This window comes from Physeter macrocephalus, unplaced genomic scaffold (assembly GCF_002837175.3).
Source record: "Physeter macrocephalus isolate SW-GA unplaced genomic scaffold, ASM283717v5 random_1138, whole genome shotgun sequence".
Taxonomy (NCBI): Eukaryota; Metazoa; Chordata; class Mammalia; order Artiodactyla; family Physeteridae; genus Physeter; species Physeter macrocephalus.
In genome coordinates this window covers 431-18,987 of record NW_021146378.1, presented here as the reverse complement: position 1 = coordinate 18,987, position 18,557 = coordinate 431, and the positions used below count along the sequence as shown (strand labels likewise).

Genomic DNA, 18,557 nt, shown 5'->3' with positions numbered 1-18,557 from the left:
AGTTTTCTCCTCTGATAATGAGAGTGTTAGATTACATCATTTACTGCCAACCCCGACACCCTGACTGAGCCCAGGGGGCGACAAATTTCCCTCAACCCCGCCAAGAATGTCCTGGAATGTTGTCTGCTGTTTTGGCGAGAAACGCCGGCTTTCCCCTCCCCACCCCCTCACCCCCCAGATTAAAGCTTTTCTACTTCTTGGAGTGTTAAAATAGTCTTTTAAACCTAAAATGATTTTTAAAGATTGTTCGCTTGGCACTGTTAGGTTGGTGCCATCAGACTTTTTGGAGCTGGGCCTGGGGCGTGGAATCCCAGAGTCTGGGTGCTCCTGAGGGCCCCCCAGGTGCCACGTGCCCTGTCCAGGTTGCTCTCACCTTGCAGCCGGCCAGGTAGAAGTTCTTGATGGTGCTTGGCGTGAGTCCGTTCATCATCACGGTCACACACCTGCAGAGAGACACCTGCTGTTTGTTCCTGGAGGCCCCCAGGCTGCTTTTAGGGAAGTGGGCAGCCCCAGAGGTTTTCCCTCAACTCCGTGCCGGCAGCAGAGACCTTTCAGGGAAGGGAAGGAAAAGAGCCTTATTTTCGGGATGTGAACATTTGGCTGGAGGACAAGACCAGCAAGGCTTGTTGCAAAGAGCTCTGGGCTGAGGGAGGTGAGGCCTAAGGTCAAATCCTTCTGAAGGAAACCACGTAGCCTTGGCACCAGGGAGAAGTATCACTGTTTAGAGATTAAGCACCTAAAGGTGCCTTACTGAGTTTTCATTTTAGCCAGGGTGACCATTTGCTTGCCCCCCCGCTGGAGGTATTTTCTTCCTGTACAGACCATTGCGGAGCTGCTAGAGGGGCTTCCAGTCCTGCCCCTCTCTGTACGAGAGTAGATTCAAAAAGCAAGTTTCTGATGAAAATCTCTGTCCTTTTCACGACTAGGCCTCATTTACTTGCTTCACTTACTCATCAAAGATCTATTTACTATGTGCCAGGCACCCTGCGAAGACCTTGGGTTACAAAGAACAAAGCCAGTGGGCCCAACACACGTTAAATAAACATTTAGACATGTAACCACATTATTACAGTTGTGTTAAGGGTTAAAAAGTCAAAGAACAAGGTGCCATAGGGATGTGAAAAAGGGGGAATCTGACCAAGTGGGGGAATGATCAGAAAAGCGACATCTAAACCTTGAAGGAGGAGAACAAAGAACTGTTCAGACCAGGAATTGGGAGACCAGCATTCCAAGAAGAGGAAACAGGATGTGCAAAGGCCCTGAGGCAGGGACAGGGGCCGTACTTTGAAGGAACGTCAAGGAGATCCCAGATGCAGTGCAGTGAGGGGGAGCAGGACTAGGAGATGAGCTGGGGTAGGCAGGGCATGTGGGGGGGTGGATATGCTGGCTTAGAGTTTCAGTGACTCACCTGTCACAGCTGAGATTAGTCTCCGGCACAATTTTCTTAAGGCATGTTCATGTCATCAAACAGGGCACCAGAGAATAGCTACCGAGCTCTCATACAAAAGCAAAACCTTGAACTCATTATTGCTCAATGGTTATCCTAAACTCAGTTGAGATACATGTTGCTCTTGGACAAAGGCTTAAAGGATATCTGGTAAGTCTTTGCACATATTCTAAAATGTATTCTTCAATTAAGCCAGATCAGCAGAGAGCTGGGGAGCTCATTACCGCCAACACCCACACCCCTGAAGAATAGCTTTTACTCAGTTGCATTTTGAAGTGAAGACTTTGCCAATATCAAGAAAGAACATTATTAAATTGATCGTTGCATTTACTCTGTGGATATAGTTGAGGACCTTGATCATCACATCACTCAATGTCATCTGATGAAGACACCCAGGGTTTTATCTCCCAAGTCATTTTTTGGTTTCTTTGTTTTATCTAATGTCATTGATCAGGTTTCCCTTTTCATATTAGCTGCTAGGGAGCTCACAGTCAAAAGTACGGTCCACTTATAGAGTGTAGGTTTGGTTATGTAATTTTAGCTTCTCCAGCCTTGTTTTCCTTTCTCCTTTTTCTTTTCTTTTCTTTTTGAACAATTTGTGCCCTGTTATTTTATGTATTCTTTTCAGCCACCAAAAATTTTTACTAGAACAGGGCAAGAAATAATGAATGAAAAACAATCTGGTCATGGTTAGGGAACTTTAGGTCCCACAATCCTTGGATCCTAGGATGGCCCCTTCACCATAGTGAGACTGATCATACCCATTATAAGGAACTGTTCTGAGTATTGGAAAAATCTGTGCTGGGTAAACACCAGACTCTGCTGTCATCTCTCAGGCACGCTGGCAGGTGAGATTGCTGAGTCCCGTCAATTCTACATCTTCACCGTCTCCTGGAAGACCTGCCCCCTCCCCTCCCTTCTCACTTCCCCTGCCTAGTTCAGACCCTCCTCTCTCTCACCCGGGCCTCTGCACAGGTCTCCCTGCCCACACCAGCCTCCTGCGTCCCCACCGCATCCTGAAGGTCTCAGCCAAAAACACAGAGGGGTTCTGGTCACTCTCCCCGCCCAAGCTTCAGGCTCTCCTCTGCTGGCAGAACCAGGTAGAACCTGCTCACATGGCCTTTGAGGTCTGCGTGACCTGGACTCACACTAACTTCCCCACCCACCTTTCTCTTCATCTTTCCACACCCCTCCCCATCTCCAGCCGCACCGGGTCTTAGTGGCCAAGCACGTTCCAGTTTCTATGCTCTCCTCTGCCTGAAGTCCTCTTCTCTCTCACCCTTTGACAACGGGCATCCTTTCAGGCTCAGCTCAAGTGCCACCTCCTCTTGGAAGTCTCCCTGATTGCTTCTCCTCACATGCCCCCTCTGCTTTGATTTCCAAGACCTCCTCCTGCCTGGTACCTCTGCCTCCTCCCAACACACCCCCCTTGAAACTAGAGACTGCCAGGAAGCAGCCCTCCCAGCATAAATCCATCCCCTGAGTGTCTCCTCTGTGCCAGCCTCTGTGGCTGTTTCTGGAAATACCTGCCAAGTACAGACAAAACTCCTTTCCTCCTGGGGCTCCTGGCCTCACTGTGAGCCGAGCTCACCAATCAGCAAGGGGGAAACCAGGTGTGAAAGGGGCTGTGTGCGAGGTTCAGGTCCCATACCTCACCAGACACAGTGCTCTTTAGGAGCGGGTTTTTGCCAGTAGAGATGCACGGGCAGAATTAGCTGGGTTTGAAGCCGGGGTACAGAAATCAGTGCTCCAGGAGGCTGACACCTTCACCTGTGCTCTCTCTTCTTACTTCAGACTCACCGGCTGGGCTTCCCAGACTGCAGGACACAAAGCAAGCCCTGGGGCCACCCAGGCCACTTGTTTCTGGGCTCAGGGAAGGTGGGAATTTCCACTTCCAGAATTTCTAAGGGCACCAAGCAGTTGCCCACAGATGGAGTTCAGCCCTGCATGGAAGGAAATGCCCTTTCAGCCCTGTGAGCCTGGAGGGACCCAAGTGACCCTTAGGGAGGTTGTGTGTGTGTGTGTGTGTGTGTGTGTGTGTGCGCGTGCAGGCAACAACCAACAGCCATGATGGTCCCAGTTGTGCGGAAGCAGACACTGATGCATGAGTCTAACAAACAGCACCCTGCGTAACCCGCACGCACACACTTCATCCCCTAGAGATGGGCGGCCTCAAGTGTGCGTGATTCAGACTCAAGCAGCCATCTGGGTGATTTTGCACTGGCTGGGGGTTCAGCCAAGATGACCTTTGGGATCCCATCCAGCACCTGGATTGGTGATGCTATCAGAGTGACCCGGGGCATTTCTGTCACACGCACACAAACACACACACACACACACACACACACACACACACTGAGGCTTGCGCTGCCACACCCCTGCCAACTGTACCATCAGCCTCTCAAAGGCAGGCGAGACCCAGCCCAGCTGTGTGCCAGACGCGCCTGGATCTGGCCTCGGCCTCGCCTCGGATTCCAGCCCCACCACAATTATCTGTAGAATCTCGGGCAGGGCCCATCAGCCCCAGGCGAGCGTAGGCTTGTTCATCAGTGGAATGATAGGCTTGGCTCAGTATCCAGAGCCCTCCCTGCTCCGACATTCAAGACAAGGCATGTGAAGGAGGAAGGAAATGAAGGATCTGCCATTCTTGGTTCCACCCCAGATAAGCCAGGGCTACGGTTCCGGAAGGAAGATGGGGCTTTGAATCTGGGCCTCCCGTAGGGCAGCTGAGGCTCACAGACAGAAGGTGGCCAGATGCCCCACTCCAAGAGGGAAGCTGGCCGTCCAGGTTTGGGGCCAGAGTTATCTTCCTGCACAGCACCAGGGAATAGCCGCTCAGAAACGCATGCATGCAGAAGCTGTGATTTAGAAGTGATTATCAGTCACAAGGTCATGCGGCGCAGAAGCCATGGGACACACAATGGAAGGGGAGTGGGGATTCTCAGGAAAGCCCAGACTTTACCCCATCACCTGCAGGGTCAAGGCCAGACTCCTTGGATCTCCCCGAGACTCGAGACTCGACACGACCTGTCCCTGCCTGGGACGGCGGGCCTCCCATCTCTCACAGCCACCCACCCACCCCATAGTCTGGCCAGGCCGACACACCGGAGTGCCTTTTCAAGACTGGTCCCCTCCGCGTGTCTTCTGTGGCCACGTGCAGGCCTCTGAAAGCCTGCGTCCCTGGGTTCACGGGGCATCTGCACCCCCAACGAGGCTTCGAGATGCTCCAGATTTTGAGGATCTGGCCCGAGTCATTTCAGGTGCCCCCAGGCATGAGGCACCAACTCAAAAAAATCTCTGGGATTGAATGTGGCTGTATGGATTCTATAGAAAGTGAGTTGAAACCTGCAAGGTCCCTGGCAGAGATACTGCCCCTGCCTTTTACAGAGCATCTGCTGTCCTCTCCGGGCTAAGATGGGAGGTTTGTTCATTCATTCATTCATTCATTCATTCATTCCCTCAAATGAAGACACTGAGGCTTAGGGTGGTGAAACAAGCCAGGCAGAGCATCGCTGCCCTAAATCTCCTCTCTGTTGAATTGCATCAGGAATTTGGAACTCGAAGAGCGATAAGATACCACCTCTGTGCTCAGGACGTGAGTGCAGTAGGCACATATCCCTGGAAAAGCCCAAGAGAAGGGACAAAATATTCTAGAAAAGTTAATCCCATCAGTGCTTTTCCATTTGGTTAATTTACCTTCCATAAGCATTAACGGCCGACTCAAACTTGTGTTCTATGCAAAGAAACCCCAGATGTCCCAGCCCACGGAAGAGGGATGCTCCCTGAGCTGGGCCGGGAGGGCCCCTTTGGATCCCACGTGGGGCTGGCCCCGGCCGCGCCTTGCCATGGTTCCTTACCTTTGGAACAGGCTGTGGAACTGAAGAACGTGGGCCGCAGCCAGCACGCCCAGCACGTCGTCCACGCTCACCTTTACCTCGCGCAGGTAGAGATTCTTCAGGGCCTCGGCGAAGGCTGGGGAGGCAGCACCGAGGGCCAGCCGTCAGCGTGGGGCTCTGCAGCCCCGCATCCCTCACGCACAGGCGCCCTCCCTGCTGGATGAGGGTCCCTGAGCTGGGGGTCAGGGATGCATTAGACAAAACGCAACGGCTCTGACCTGGGCGCAGATGCTGCCTGGGCTCCCAGCCCCACAAAGGAGTTGAGGATGAAGCTAAAGAACATGGAGTTCCCGTGAAAGAACCTTCTGTGAGCCTGTCCTGAGCCTGTGCCTCAGGGGTTCTGTCCTAACCTGGGGTCTGTGGCCTGTGCGGGGAGGTGGCCACCCCAAGGTGAGCACAGTGCTGTGTGCATGAGGTGTGTTTTGTGTCCTCTGGAGATGACATCATTACAGCAGGTTTTCCTCAGAGTCTGGGGTCTTCCAAAAGGTTAAGGACTCCTGGGACAAGCCAGGAGAAATTTGCTCGTCCGTGGACTCAGCTTATTCCGAGTTCTACCTGGGCCCCAATAGCGCTGTAGTGCAGTCCCATGGGCTCTGAGGACAACTGGTGTGGATAATTATTATGTGGATAATTTCCTGATGGCACGTGACAGCACGGTGGCCGGGTGGGCTGGGGAGGGGCTGAGCCCAAGGGAGTCCCCTGGGGGAGGTCTCTGCTGCCAGCAGCCAGCCAGGGAGGGGCCCTGGTGGGAGCGGGCGGGTCAGTGTTGCCTACGGACAAGGGGGCCTGAGAGCTCCCCTGGGCATCTGCGCCCAGGAAGGCAGTGACAGCTTCCCTGGGTCTGTCTGGGGAGCCTGCCTCTTCCTCTCCTCACTCCTCTGTACAAGGACGAGGACCTCTCTTGAGCGGAATCCCCCCTTCTTTTATCTCCCCACATTGTGCCAGCCTTCTTCCCCTCCGCCCAGCGCTGCTCAGCTATTTTTAAAAAGGAGGCCCTGAACACTGTGCCTCCAGTTTGGGGTGTGTTGTTTGTCTTTCAAATCTGAGAGGCAGTTTGTTCAACGACACTCTCAGAATACGAGGACAGGTGCACGTTACCAGCTTCGGTGACCAGAGGGTCATTGATCTTCAAGGAAACGATCATCTTCTTTACGGGGCGTTGTTCTTTAATCTTCCTGGGCAGCTGAGCTAGCGAAGGGAACGGGACGAGGATGGCACAGGTGTGACAGCCACAGTGACCTGTGCAGGTACAGCGTGAGGCGCCACAACTACTCGCGCAGCCTCGATCTTGGCGTGGGTCACGCTGTATTTTGTTCATTTTTGTTTGCTTGTTGGTTTAGTGGATGCATTGTTGGAATGATTATTTATTTTGAAATAGTTGAAGACTCACAAGAAGTTGCAAAAACAGTACAGAGAGTTCCCGTGTCCCCCTGCGCCAGCTTCCCCCACGATCTGACACAGCCACTGTGACTGTCAAGCCCGGGACACTGATGCTCACACTGATACAGACCCCCCTCCCCCTCTCTCTCCCTCCCTCCCCCCTTCCTCTCATTAGGCTGTGAGCAGCGAGAGGGCCAGGGCTGGGTCTCCGTCATCTCTGCGCCCTGCGCACCTAGCTCACACCTGGCACCAGGCAGGAGGGCAAGGGCCATCAGCTGAAGGATGAGTGCGGGACCAAGGGCCCTCCCCGCGGCTCCTGAGACTCTGCCCCACGGAGCTCCAAACAAAGGACCCCCGTCACAGAGGGCTTCCAGGAGGAAGGCAAGGGGCAGCCCGCATCACCGCCAGCCTCCACAATCCACTCAGAGTTACTCTGAAAAGTGAGTTACGACACACGGTGCCCTCAGGTCTCCAGCGGCGTCCCATGCCTTTGGCACGAAGCCAGGGCCCCTCCGGCGGCCCCAAGACCCTCCCACTAGTCTCCAGTTCACCAGGTCCCAAGCCTGCCTCCTCGTGGTTTGTTGCCCAGGAGATTTGTGGAGCTCCCTCTCTCCCCCATCAGGGGCCCGCCTGACCCTCTGCTATGGGAGGGAGCTCCACACCACCACCTCCCCACAAACTGGCTTTATGTTCCCTCCTGGACCAACCACCTGCCGATACACCGAGTATCTGTTGGTTTACGATCGGCCGGGCAGGCACATCGCACCCCAGGCCCCGCACAGTCTTTGCACACACGGGTCCTCCATAAGTATTGGCCGGATCGATGGATGAATGGATTCCAGGGCCAGTGAGCTCCGGGTGCCAGGTCATGCAAGTGACATGAGTCAGGAGCCCAAAGTATGTCACAATTTGCAGCTACAAAGAATGCAGAAAAAAAGAGAACAAAGGTCCACTTCCCTCAGGCAAACAAGGGCCGTCCGTCGAGCTTTCCCTCACCACGTTCTGGGCACCCGGCTCTGTTCAGGCTCTCATTCGGCCAGTGTTTATTGAGCACCTACTAAGTGCCAGGCCCTGTTCCTGGCTCTGGCTCACTTTCCTCCCCTGGATCTCTGCACAGCCTCCCCTCTGCCCGTTCCATTCTGTCACTCACCCCCACTGGGGACCGTAAACAAGAGGATGCTGGCAAGTGCCCGACACGTAGCGGGTATTCAGGAGGCATTGTTAGGATCATTATGTATCACACGATTTCTCACGCTGTACCGTCACTTCAGGTGGGCTCGTCTGTCCCCCAGCCCCTGACATTAAGTTCCTAGCACAACGCCTGGCACAGGTTAAGTACTGAACATTTCTTGAAGGGAGCAAGGAATATTATCAGCTAGGTCAGAGTACGCGGAAGACACTTTCTGTAAGTAAAACTTCACAATCTGATAGGAAAGTGATAATCTGATCATACGCTTCTGAGGTGCCCCCAAACCAAAGTGGTTTGTTTTTAGTAAAAGAGGGTCGTTTGCTTTTGGATCCTCCTAGAGAATAAACACATGCTGCTATGGTACAGCCGATCCTGGACTCTGGGTGGGATGAACATGACCGTGAGTGGCTGGGACAGCCCCGTGTGGCCAGCACAGGGCTGCTCCGGGGGAGCTGTGTCTGCTCAGCACCCACCACTCCAGGCCTTGGTCAGAAACTTCCTCTGCTGCTAACGCCAGGAGAATAATGCTCACGTTCTCAGCAACAGAAAAGCAATAACTGGGAGATGCGTATAGAAACCACCATCGAAGGCGCATGAAGGGCTGGGACTGTACCCGCTGAAAGCCTTGGAGACACGCGTCCCAGGGTCTGACGCAGTTGGTGGTGCTTGCAGGGGAGACCCCGGGAAGCTGTGACAGCCCAGGCACTGAGGTTTCATCCCTGCACGTGACCTGATGTCCCCCAGCCGGGCCCAGCCTCCAGCAGGGGGCTTGGATTAGAGCAGCTGTTTTAGTAGGGCCAAATCTAAGTGGGACCATTCTAGACTTACTAAAAACATGACAACTCCATTTTTCCCTTCCATATTCTCTTGATTTTCATTGTACTCACTGTCTGGACCCCAGTGGCCTTTCACTGGTTGCCCAGGAAGAGCTGTGATCTGGGCACAGGGGCCACGGGAGAAAGAGCTCGGTCCCACGTTTGAAGACGCTGGGACAAAGGCTCGGGAAGATCCTAAGTGTGAAGCCTGTTACAGTTCTATGGGGATGCCACGGCCTGCTCTTGGCTCCCAGCTTGGCCGGGAAGGGCTGAGTCAGAGGCTCTATGGCCGGGAAGATGCCGGCAGGCAGCCAGGCCCTCTCTTCCAACTGGGGGCTCCGCCAGCCCGTCTGGCTCCAGAATATCAAGAGCTTTACTGCCACGTCCTGGAAATGCAATCCCATCCTGACTGGCACGCTGGCTGCTTGGGAGACCTTGAATTTTCCACGGCACCTGCTTATGAGTTGTCTGGAGGCGACGCCAATCTATATTACCTGAGAAGAAGCTGGCAAGGCTGCAGGAGAGGAACTTATGGGACAGATAAAGGGCAGCTGGGGATTATTAGGATTCAAAAAAGAGAAAAAGGAAGACGTGACCTAAATACTTTTGGGTATGAGGTGGCGTTAAGAAAAGAGAAAGAAAAGGAAAAGAAAAAATGAAATGGATGTACACTTGTAAACCTCCAACCAGCACACTTAGAGCCAAACAAGCCACAGATGTCAGAGCTATGCCTCCTTTCTAGAAAGCCCATCAGAAGACTCAACACAACCCACTTTCTCTTCTCAAGGAAGTAGGGAGGGCCTCCATCATAGCTGGTGGACAAGAACGGGTTATTATGAGAACAGAACTGACATTTACTGACTACTCACTATGTGCCAGGCGTTGGGCTAGAACTTCACACCTATTACCTCCTCCACAATGAAACACAATAAGAACCATTATCCCATTTTATAGCCGAGGAGACTGAGGTTAATCCTGTAATGAGATCACACCATGAGCCTTGGTCTTAACTGCCAGAGTGACCGTGGTCCCCAAACAGATAACCGAACGCCAAGCTGGGGCCTCTCTAACCAGAGAGCCCTTGGGGGTCCTGCTCTGGGTGAGAACGTACCTTGCAGAAGCTTCTCCAGCTCCTTCTCAGGGTTTGCGTTGCCCCAGGCCAGGGCCATCATGTAAAGCTTGGTCAAGGTCTCGGACTGAAAAAGCTGGGGCTGATGGAGTTCCCATCTGAAGCCAAGGCATTCGAGAATCACACCCGAGGAGAGGAAAGGATGTTGAGCAAACGTTTTAACGACACCCCGACCTGAAGATGTTTTCACTCTTTCTCCCACGTACTCTCTGTCCGTCCCGTTATCGAGCAAACGAGCGGGCAGGAGGCTTCGCTAGGAACAAAGTGCCAGCCACGGGGAGCTTCCCGGCTCCCAAGTGGATACGATGGGCACGAGGTAACTTAGAAAGTGGCAAACGTCCACCAGAGCTGCCGACCAACAGAGGCACACAAGGTGCCCTCCAACTTGGGGACTGGAAAAAGCTTCGTGGGGCAGGGACGCTGGCTGTGACACTCTTGGAGGGGGCCTCACCTTGCCTCCCCCACTGCAGTGTTTCTTAGCCTCGGCACTGTTCATATTTGGAGCCAGATAATTCTCTGTGGGGGGGGGGGTCTGTCCTGTGCTGTAGGATGTGTAGCAGCGCCCCTGGCCTCCACCCACTGGAGGCCAGTATCACCCGCCCCACCCAGGAGTCATGACAACCCACAATGTCTCCAGACATTGCCAAATGTCCTCTGGGGAGCAAAATTGCTACCTGGTCCCCTGTTGAAAAATACTGGGCTGTTCGTGTCTAATTATTAGCCACCTGAATGTCATAGAAAAAAACCCCATCACCAGGGAGCAGAGTTCGCATCAGCACTGCTTTTCTCGAGGGAATGGAGATCATCAGAAAGCCCAGCTCATAGGCATGAAATGGGATTACAGTGTGAGGAGGGTTCCTTGCAAACTGTAAAGGGCTTTATGCCGGGGAGTCTCACCCGGGGTGGCATAGATGATAAGACAAAAAGAAGAGACTTGAATAGGAAGGTAGATGGAGGATCCAAGGATGCCTGGCCAGGTGAGACATGAGAGGCTATGGGCAAGGGGGGGCTCTGCAGGCTGGACCCCTGAATTAGCACAGAGCTGGGGGGAAGGGAGCCATGCTCGGGGTGATTCCCCCAAACCCTAAATCCCAGCGCCGGACAGGGCCTTGAGGTTCACTAGCCCCATCTGGGTATTTCTTGGCTTTGCTATTATTTTGACTGCATGACTTTGGGTACCTGTTTCCTCTCCTGTTATTATTATTGTTATTCACCAACCGTATGATATTGTTTGGTGCTGGGAGTTGAGAACCTGGGTTTTCATCTCAAATCTCAGGTCACCTCAGGTGACAGTCTGGCTATGCCAGATTAAAAGGAATCTTGCCCCGTAATGGTGATTTTAGGCAAGGGCAGAATTGCAGATAAAGTGTGTCCCCCGCCCCCTTCCGCTTTCAGGATGGCAATGCAGGGCAGACGTCACAACCAATCTGGAACTCTTTCTCCTGAACCCAGAGGCGGCCTCACACTACTTCTCACCCCCCCCGCTCCCACCATCAACCAGAATTGACGGGCGAGAAGAAATCGATTAGCCTCTGCTGGGGAAGGAGGCTGGCTCTGACCTCAGACAGCCACACCGTGGGGTGGGGTTTATCCAAAAAAGCGCCATCAAGAAGCTGACCTGTCCAGGCTCCTCGTGGGGGCTCAGTGAGCCTTTCCCAGCTGGACAGACCCGGTCTGACTCCTCATCCTACCTCAGATAAGTCTTCTTGGATGAGTGCAGATGTGGACATCCAAGTCATGACTGATTAAAGCCCAGAGGGACACAGAACAGCTGCCCTGGGCTTGATGGGCTTCTGCTTAGTCTTCCGATCCAAAGCCTATTTATTAACATTGGCAGGTCTGTATTTATCATGGCCATTAGCATATGAAAATGTGTTTGCCAAGCAGTTTCATTCACTGTGCACTTGGGAAATATTTACGGTCACCTATTACACGTGGGACACTATGCAGTATGCAGGAACAGAACTTACAGACTAGTGACCAGGCCACTGGTCTGGTTTCCTTCCATAAAGACCATAAGCTACCCCTGAGGTCAGCAACATTCTGACGAATCCATTGGTGACAAGAACTCACCTGCCTCCCCGCTTTGGATGGCCTTGTTCTTCAAATTCTCAGGGAAATTTTTCTGAATTTGCGAAATGCATAACCTCAAGAAAAAATACAAACAAAAAATCCAGGCGTTAATACTGACATTTTTCTTCATCTGTAACATGTATGATTCCAGTGTAAGCATCCCTAAAGCATAAATGAATCAGTCTTATCATATCTCTCCCTTTGCGACAGTTTCTTCAGGTCACTATGTGTCTGCCAATTTGACAAACTGTAAGCTCTGTCTGATGACCAGCTCAAAACATTAATTCCTGTTTTCAGTTTGCGGGTAGATCTTACCAAGGAGGTATTTGAGGCTACATCTGGCTGCCTCAATGACACCTCTCTGGGTGAGTGTCTAAAACAGTGCCTAACATATAGTAGGTGCTCAATAAATAACTGCTGGAGAAAGGGAGAGAGAGTCCTGGCATGTCTGGAAAGTTAACTCAGCAAAACTTCTGGTTAGGGTCATGCATGCCCCAGTCTCAGTGTGCCCACAATCTAAACACGGAATCTACTCTGAGGGAGTTCCCTGGTGGTCTAGTGGCTAGGAGTCTGGGCTTTCACTGCCGTGGCCCTGGGTTCAATCCCTGGTCAGGGAACTGAGATCCTGCAAGCCCTGCAGTATGGCCAAAAAAAAGAACGTACCCTGAACTGAGCCCCAATCCTCTGCCAGGAAATGGCATCACCAGCCTCCAGCTGCCCAGGCCACCATCCTGAATGTTGTCTCACCTGATCACTTGCCCAGATCTAATGAAATGCCTTTTGAATTCACCCATCTCTCCCTGGGTGAATCCTTGCCCTTATTGCTATGACCTTCATCCAAGCCACCATTTTCTGCCCCCAGTCACTGCCAGTCTCCGGGCCTCCACGTGGTCCTCTCTGATGTACACCCCACACTGCAGCCTGAGGAGCCACCTGAAATGCAAATCTGGTCTTGCCTCTCTCCTGTGGAGAATCCTTCCTTGTCTCCCCAGTGCTCCCGGGGGAAAGCCAACCTCCTTCACATGGCTAGCAGGCTTCTGCCTGTCTCTGCAATCTCACGCCTTTACACTCCCTGCTCCAGCCCTTTTCAACAGCCTGAACCCATCACCTCTTGCTTCCAATCTCCTGGACACACAGCTCCCTCACCTTTTCACTGGATGAGCTCCTACTCATCCTTCCAGATAAGCTTAGGTGTTGTTTCCTCTGAGGAGGCTGGGCTGGCGGCCCTTCCCAGCCCGCCCTGGGACTACCCCTGTTAAAACTCCTTCCACAGGGTCTTCTGGTCGCCTGTTTCCTCACGCGCCCTCTGCACCAGGCTCTGCATCCCACAGAGTCGGCGTTTATTTACCCCAGCAGCCCCAGCACAGCCATCATGCAAGTGATCGATAAATATCAACGCTTGGATGATGACAAAGATAAGACGCTTTTCCATAAACACTATATTCACCCTGCTAAGCAAGGAAATGAAACAAAACTGGAGTCACATATCCACAGCTTGAAGACAGTCATCCCAAGAAAGCCAACCAGCCAAGGGACACTTGACCACACCAGCCACCATCACATTTGCCATGCTGTTTTCCAGCGATGCCAGAAATCCTTATGGGCCAGAGTGTATGCAGGAGGGCTTGGGTCGGAGAGCCTGCGTCCAGAGTAATATTGACCACATGCTCCCCTTTCCAAGCAGGGATGGTGATTACAAGTGACTCAGCCTCAGGAAGGCGGTGGGCGCTTGAGCTGTTTATCCCACAGGAGCAGTGAGCCTGACCCAAGCCAGACTCAATCGCCCTGGTGGCTTGGGTCACACATCTGGGAAGAGCTGGCTAAGGTCAGGAGTTCAGACTGTGACCTCAAAATGGAACGACAGACTTTGTCCTGTTGGGGCAATAGCCACGACCTCAACTACCCTCACAAACCTCACTGTCATCAGTTGAGCCAGGAGATGCCGGGCAACAAAAGTAACCACGCTGCCTCCTCCTGGTGTATTGGCTGCTTGCCAAGATATACCATGTGTCCTGTGGACTCTGTAGCTCCCAAAGCTGAGGCTCATTTCAGGACCATTGGAAAAGCTAATGAAACACATGGCATCTGCCAGTTGTCCTCTTCACCCTGTGGGACCAAGTGGCCTGGGATAAAGTGGGGATGCTGGGAACATGCCGTTAGTCTGGGGCTCACTGCCTTGATGGGGAAACAGAGGGTAAAAGGGAAAGTCCATAAGTTTCTCATGGACATATGGACTTCCTGCAGCAGACCATCCAAAGAGCTTTTGACTTGATACCTTCAACATGCAAAACTCCAATTTGGTTTACCGGGAAGAGTCATGCAGACCTTGGGGCTGCCTCTGGGTCTTGGTTCTTTGCTCTGTAGGAGGGAAATGAGGACCACGTGGCAGTCACTGGGGGAGTAAAAGAGCTAATGCTCGGGACGCCTGGCACTGAGCAGGCACTCTGTTCTCCTATCAGCTCTACACTGTGGATCGTGGGTCTCTGGTCCCAGCTCTCCTGAAACTGCTCTCTGATAAAAACCTAGGAGTCCCTTCTTTGCATCCTTGCCTTAGCATGACCTCCTTCCAACCTCAGACTTGGCACTTGGCATTGCAGCCAGAATGGGAAAAAACATGAGGCAGGGTCACCTTTTCCTAGTGCCCAAGCCCCCTAGATCAGCGGTCCCCAACCTTTCTGGCACCAGGGACCGGTTTCGTGGAAGACAATTTTTCCATGGACCAGGGCTGGGGGGATGGTTTCAGGATGATCCAAGCACATTAAATTTATTGTGTACTTTATTTCTATTATTATTACCTTGTAATATATAATGAAATTATACAATCCACCATAATGCAGAATCAGTGGGAGCCCTGAGCTTGTTTTCCTGCAACTAGATGGTCCCACCTGGGGGTGATGGGAGACAGTGACACCCAAAGTGTGTTGCTTATGTCCAGTCTACTCCGTAAGATGCAGCTTGTCACTTGCCACTCACTGAGAGGGTTTTGATATGAGTCTGCAAGCGGTTGATTTGTTATGGTCTCTGTGCAGTCAAACCTCCCTGCTAATGATAATCTGTATCTGCAGCCGCTCCCCTAGCATCACCGCCTCAGCTCCACCCCAGATCATCAGGCGTTAGATTCTCATAAGGAGCGCGCAACCCAGATCCCCCGCATGCGCGGTTCACGGCAGGGTTCGCGCTCCTATGAGAATCTAATGCCGCCACTGATCTGACAGCAGGCAGAGCTCAGGCGGTAATGTGAGTGATGGTGAGCGGCTGTAAATACAGATGAAGCTTCGCTCGCTCACCCACAGCTCACCTGCTGCTGTGCAGCCTGGTTCCTAACAGGCCACGGACCGGTGGCCTGGGGGGTGGGGACCTCTGCCCTAGAGCCTCCTTCCTCAGCCACACTCCTCTGTCCTGGATCTTTGGGTTCATATGTTAGCTGTGTCCACACGTACCAGAGAACTCCAGGGACACTGAATGACACATGTTAATCGGGTGTTTATTTGCCAGATACTGTTCTAAGCTCTCAATGAATTATATCATATAATTCTCATGGCAACTCTGTAAGACAGCATCCCCAAGTTGCAGATAAGGAAACTAAGGCACGAAAAGGTTAGGTTGTTTGCAAGGAGGTTAGCATTTCCTCAACTCTCAGGCCCCTTCTCCCCGTACTCCACACCCCAGTCCCAGTGGAAGGAAGCATGACAAAGACCAGGAACCTGAGGTTCCTGTATAGCATCTCTGAGTTCTGGAGCCAAAAGCTCACGGCATCATGGAAACCCACAGACATGACCAGAAGTACTGGCCAGCTGGGCAGGACCTGGGGCACTGACATATGAGAAGCACAATTACATATCTGAAATAAATGGCAAGCTCAGAGCTAGGTAACTCAGCTTTCCACGGCCAGTGACGCTTTACAGAACTAGTAAAATATAGATGGTTCCAGCTCCCATCAAAGTCAACAGCGCTCCCAAGTGGAAGAAGCAACAATAACAGCGTCAACGGCAAGAACAGGCTTGCTGGTTGGGCAGCCAGAGAGCTATGGGGAAGATGCCCGTGTGTGTCTCGCAGGTACAATTACAGACACCCCCCCACCCCTACCATCGACCTTGTTAGCTGACAAGTCTGAAAGTACAGAAGGGTTACCAGGAATAAGCCCTTTATTTTATTACCTAAATTAAATAAAACTTTTGTTATGCTTTCCAAGTTTATGTTTCTCACAATCACATGGAATAAATCCCCATTGTGAAAATAAAGAAAATAAAAGTTTGTGTTTATTAAAGAAAATCAGCTGCTCCCACACTGTAGTAGACTGCACCCATGGCCCCAATTACATACCCTTGGCCTGCAGGACTCCAAAGTTTCTCCCAAGAGAGTTGGTGTGTATCTCCTGCCCCTTGACTTTGACTTTGGCCATGTGACTTGCCTTGGCTGAGTGGACATGATGAGCAACCGGGCCTTCCCTCTTGCCCTCTGCCGTCACCAAGACAAGGACATGCCCAGGCTAGCCCACTGTCTCAGGAAGAGGACGAGAGGCTTGTGGAGCAGCCAAACTGCCCAGATGAGCTGAGCCTGGGTCGGCTGACCACTGGTACACGAGTGATCAGCCTGTCCTGAGTGCCTACCTGCCCTCAGCCTGCCTCCCGACCCCCAGATTCCCAGCATCACCAAGGAGAGAGGCAGATCTGCAAAGCTTCTCCTGGGAAGAGAGCGCCCAGACCAGTCCCTGCATCTGCTGTGTTTGAGGCAAGGTGTTTTGATTTGGAGAAAGTGCTAAGAGGCACAGTGACATATGGAGTCATTGGCTGGCAGAGCACAGGGCTGACACTCTCCCAAATGAAACCACCAGGATCAATAACTAAGACTGCTGCTTAGGCTATAAAGATAATAGCTCTGTTTATTGAGCATCTACTATTTGCCAGGAACAGCACTAATCATTTTTAATGTACTGTCTGATTGAAAGTCACTCTTTAGGGGAGATGCTATTGTCACCATTTCACAGATGAGGAAACTGAGGCTCAGAGAGAGTAAGTCACTGGCTGAAGGTCACAGAACTAGTAAATGGAGGAGAACGAATTCCAACCCTGTCAAATAGACTACGTTTAATGGCCCAAAAGCCCAGCACCAATGGCCATCACCCCTTAGGCCACCACCCCCAGCCTAGCTCAGCGATTCTGCAAACCAAGCCCTGAGGAAGTCTGCCCCTACAGCCCAGCCTCCCTCCTCAGGTTTCTGGATCAGTTTGCCTATATTCCCAGGCCCAGCTCCTGCGCCTGCTTGCCCGGACTGGCCCTGGTGCTAAGGAGCGCAGCGAACTCTAAGAGTTCTTCAGGGCTCTAACCAAACAAAATATAAAATAAATTCAAAATTGTTTAAGGCTATGAGTAACCAATGCCCAAAACTGCAACTCACAGCACTCAATGTTTTCTAAGCTGGGGTCATCAGAGAATTTAGAGACCAAACCCAGATGGGTTTTGGTTTATTCACATGTGTGTGGTATAGTCATCTGTGGGGTGGGAGGCAACCGAGCAGGGCTGGCCGGTGGGCCTGGAAAGGGAAGATGTGGCTCCTCGCTCAGCAAACATGGAGCCAGGAGCTCTTCCATGCCAGGTGCTGCCCAGGGCACAGCCCACACTCAGGGAGATGCTCAGGTAGGTCAGACGGAGTGCTCATAAGGCAGATGTGCCAGTCCACGGAGGCCGTAGCATCCAGGCAGATCCAAAAGGCCAGGGATGTGAAGTGTTCCTTCTGCAATGGGATCCAGCTATGTGTCCCCAGGACAGGCAAATAAAAACTCAACCCGAAGAAGTGATGCTCTAAGCCAGCGGCTCGGAACACTTTGCGGGTGAGCGGAAGCCTGCTTCTCCCCTTGCTGGGTGGACATGCGCATTCGTGGGAAGGGTTCAGACTCTGAGCCGGACCATCTCACTTTGTTTGTCAACAAATCAGTTGATAAACTTAGAATCCTGGTAGGGTCCAAAGTTCCCAGTACAAAGGAAAATCTAGAAAAAAAAATTCTCAATCTCTCTGGACTTTAATCACCACCCACAGACATTCTCAGAGGAAGTTGTCACCCCGATCCTGTCCATCCCCTAAGGGATGGTCCCAAAGGCAGCCTTCCTCGCAAATACCCAGGACAGCCCACCTGCCCAGTCAGAGCTGCCCAACCATGGGGCACTTCCCAGAAGGGTGGCCCAACCTGCCATGGGCCTTTGGTCTTCCTACCTGTCTGGGTTCTTCAGAACTTCATCAAAGTCTACGTTGACAGCCTTGCACATCTGGGAAAGCGCCAGCAGGTCTCCCAAAAAAGGCTCTCTGGGGAAACGCCACCGGTTAGTTGAGCCAACGATCCGGCGTTCCAGCTGGGGTTTGTGCCGCTTGGGCAGCAAAGAAAGAACGTCTTTTTTTAACCACTCATAAATACCGGGTTTTCTAAATCGTACAGCAGAAAGGAAATCAAGACAAAATTTTTTTTTTTTTTTTTCCCCAGTACGCGGGCCTCTCAGTGTCTTGGCCTCTCCCATTGCGGAGCACAGGCTCCGGACGCGCAGGCTCAGCGGCCACGGCTCACGGGCCCAGCCGCTCCGCGGCATGTGGGATCTTCCCGGACCGGGGCACGAACCCGTGTCCCCTGCATCGGCAG

General features: G+C 52.4%; 1 protein-coding gene across 1 annotated transcript in view; it reads right to left on the bottom strand.

Annotated features, from left to right (window-relative positions):
* Nucleotides 1-18,291, bottom strand: part of LOC102990718 (BTB/POZ domain-containing protein 16) — a gene marked incomplete at both ends in the record, with an annotated part of 21,478 nt that extends 3,187 nt beyond the window's left edge. The window contains 6 exons of the mRNA XM_028486588.1: nt 374-443; nt 5,305-5,419; nt 6,442-6,531; nt 9,839-9,985; nt 11,933-12,003; nt 18,140-18,291. Of these exons, the coding sequence (XP_028342389.1) occupies nt 374-443; nt 5,305-5,419; nt 6,442-6,531; nt 9,839-9,985; nt 11,933-12,003; nt 18,140-18,291 (645 nt within the window). The remainder of the gene's footprint in view (nt 1-373; nt 444-5,304; nt 5,420-6,441; nt 6,532-9,838; nt 9,986-11,932; nt 12,004-18,139) is intronic.
* Between the last annotated feature and the right edge of the window lie 266 nt (nt 18,292-18,557).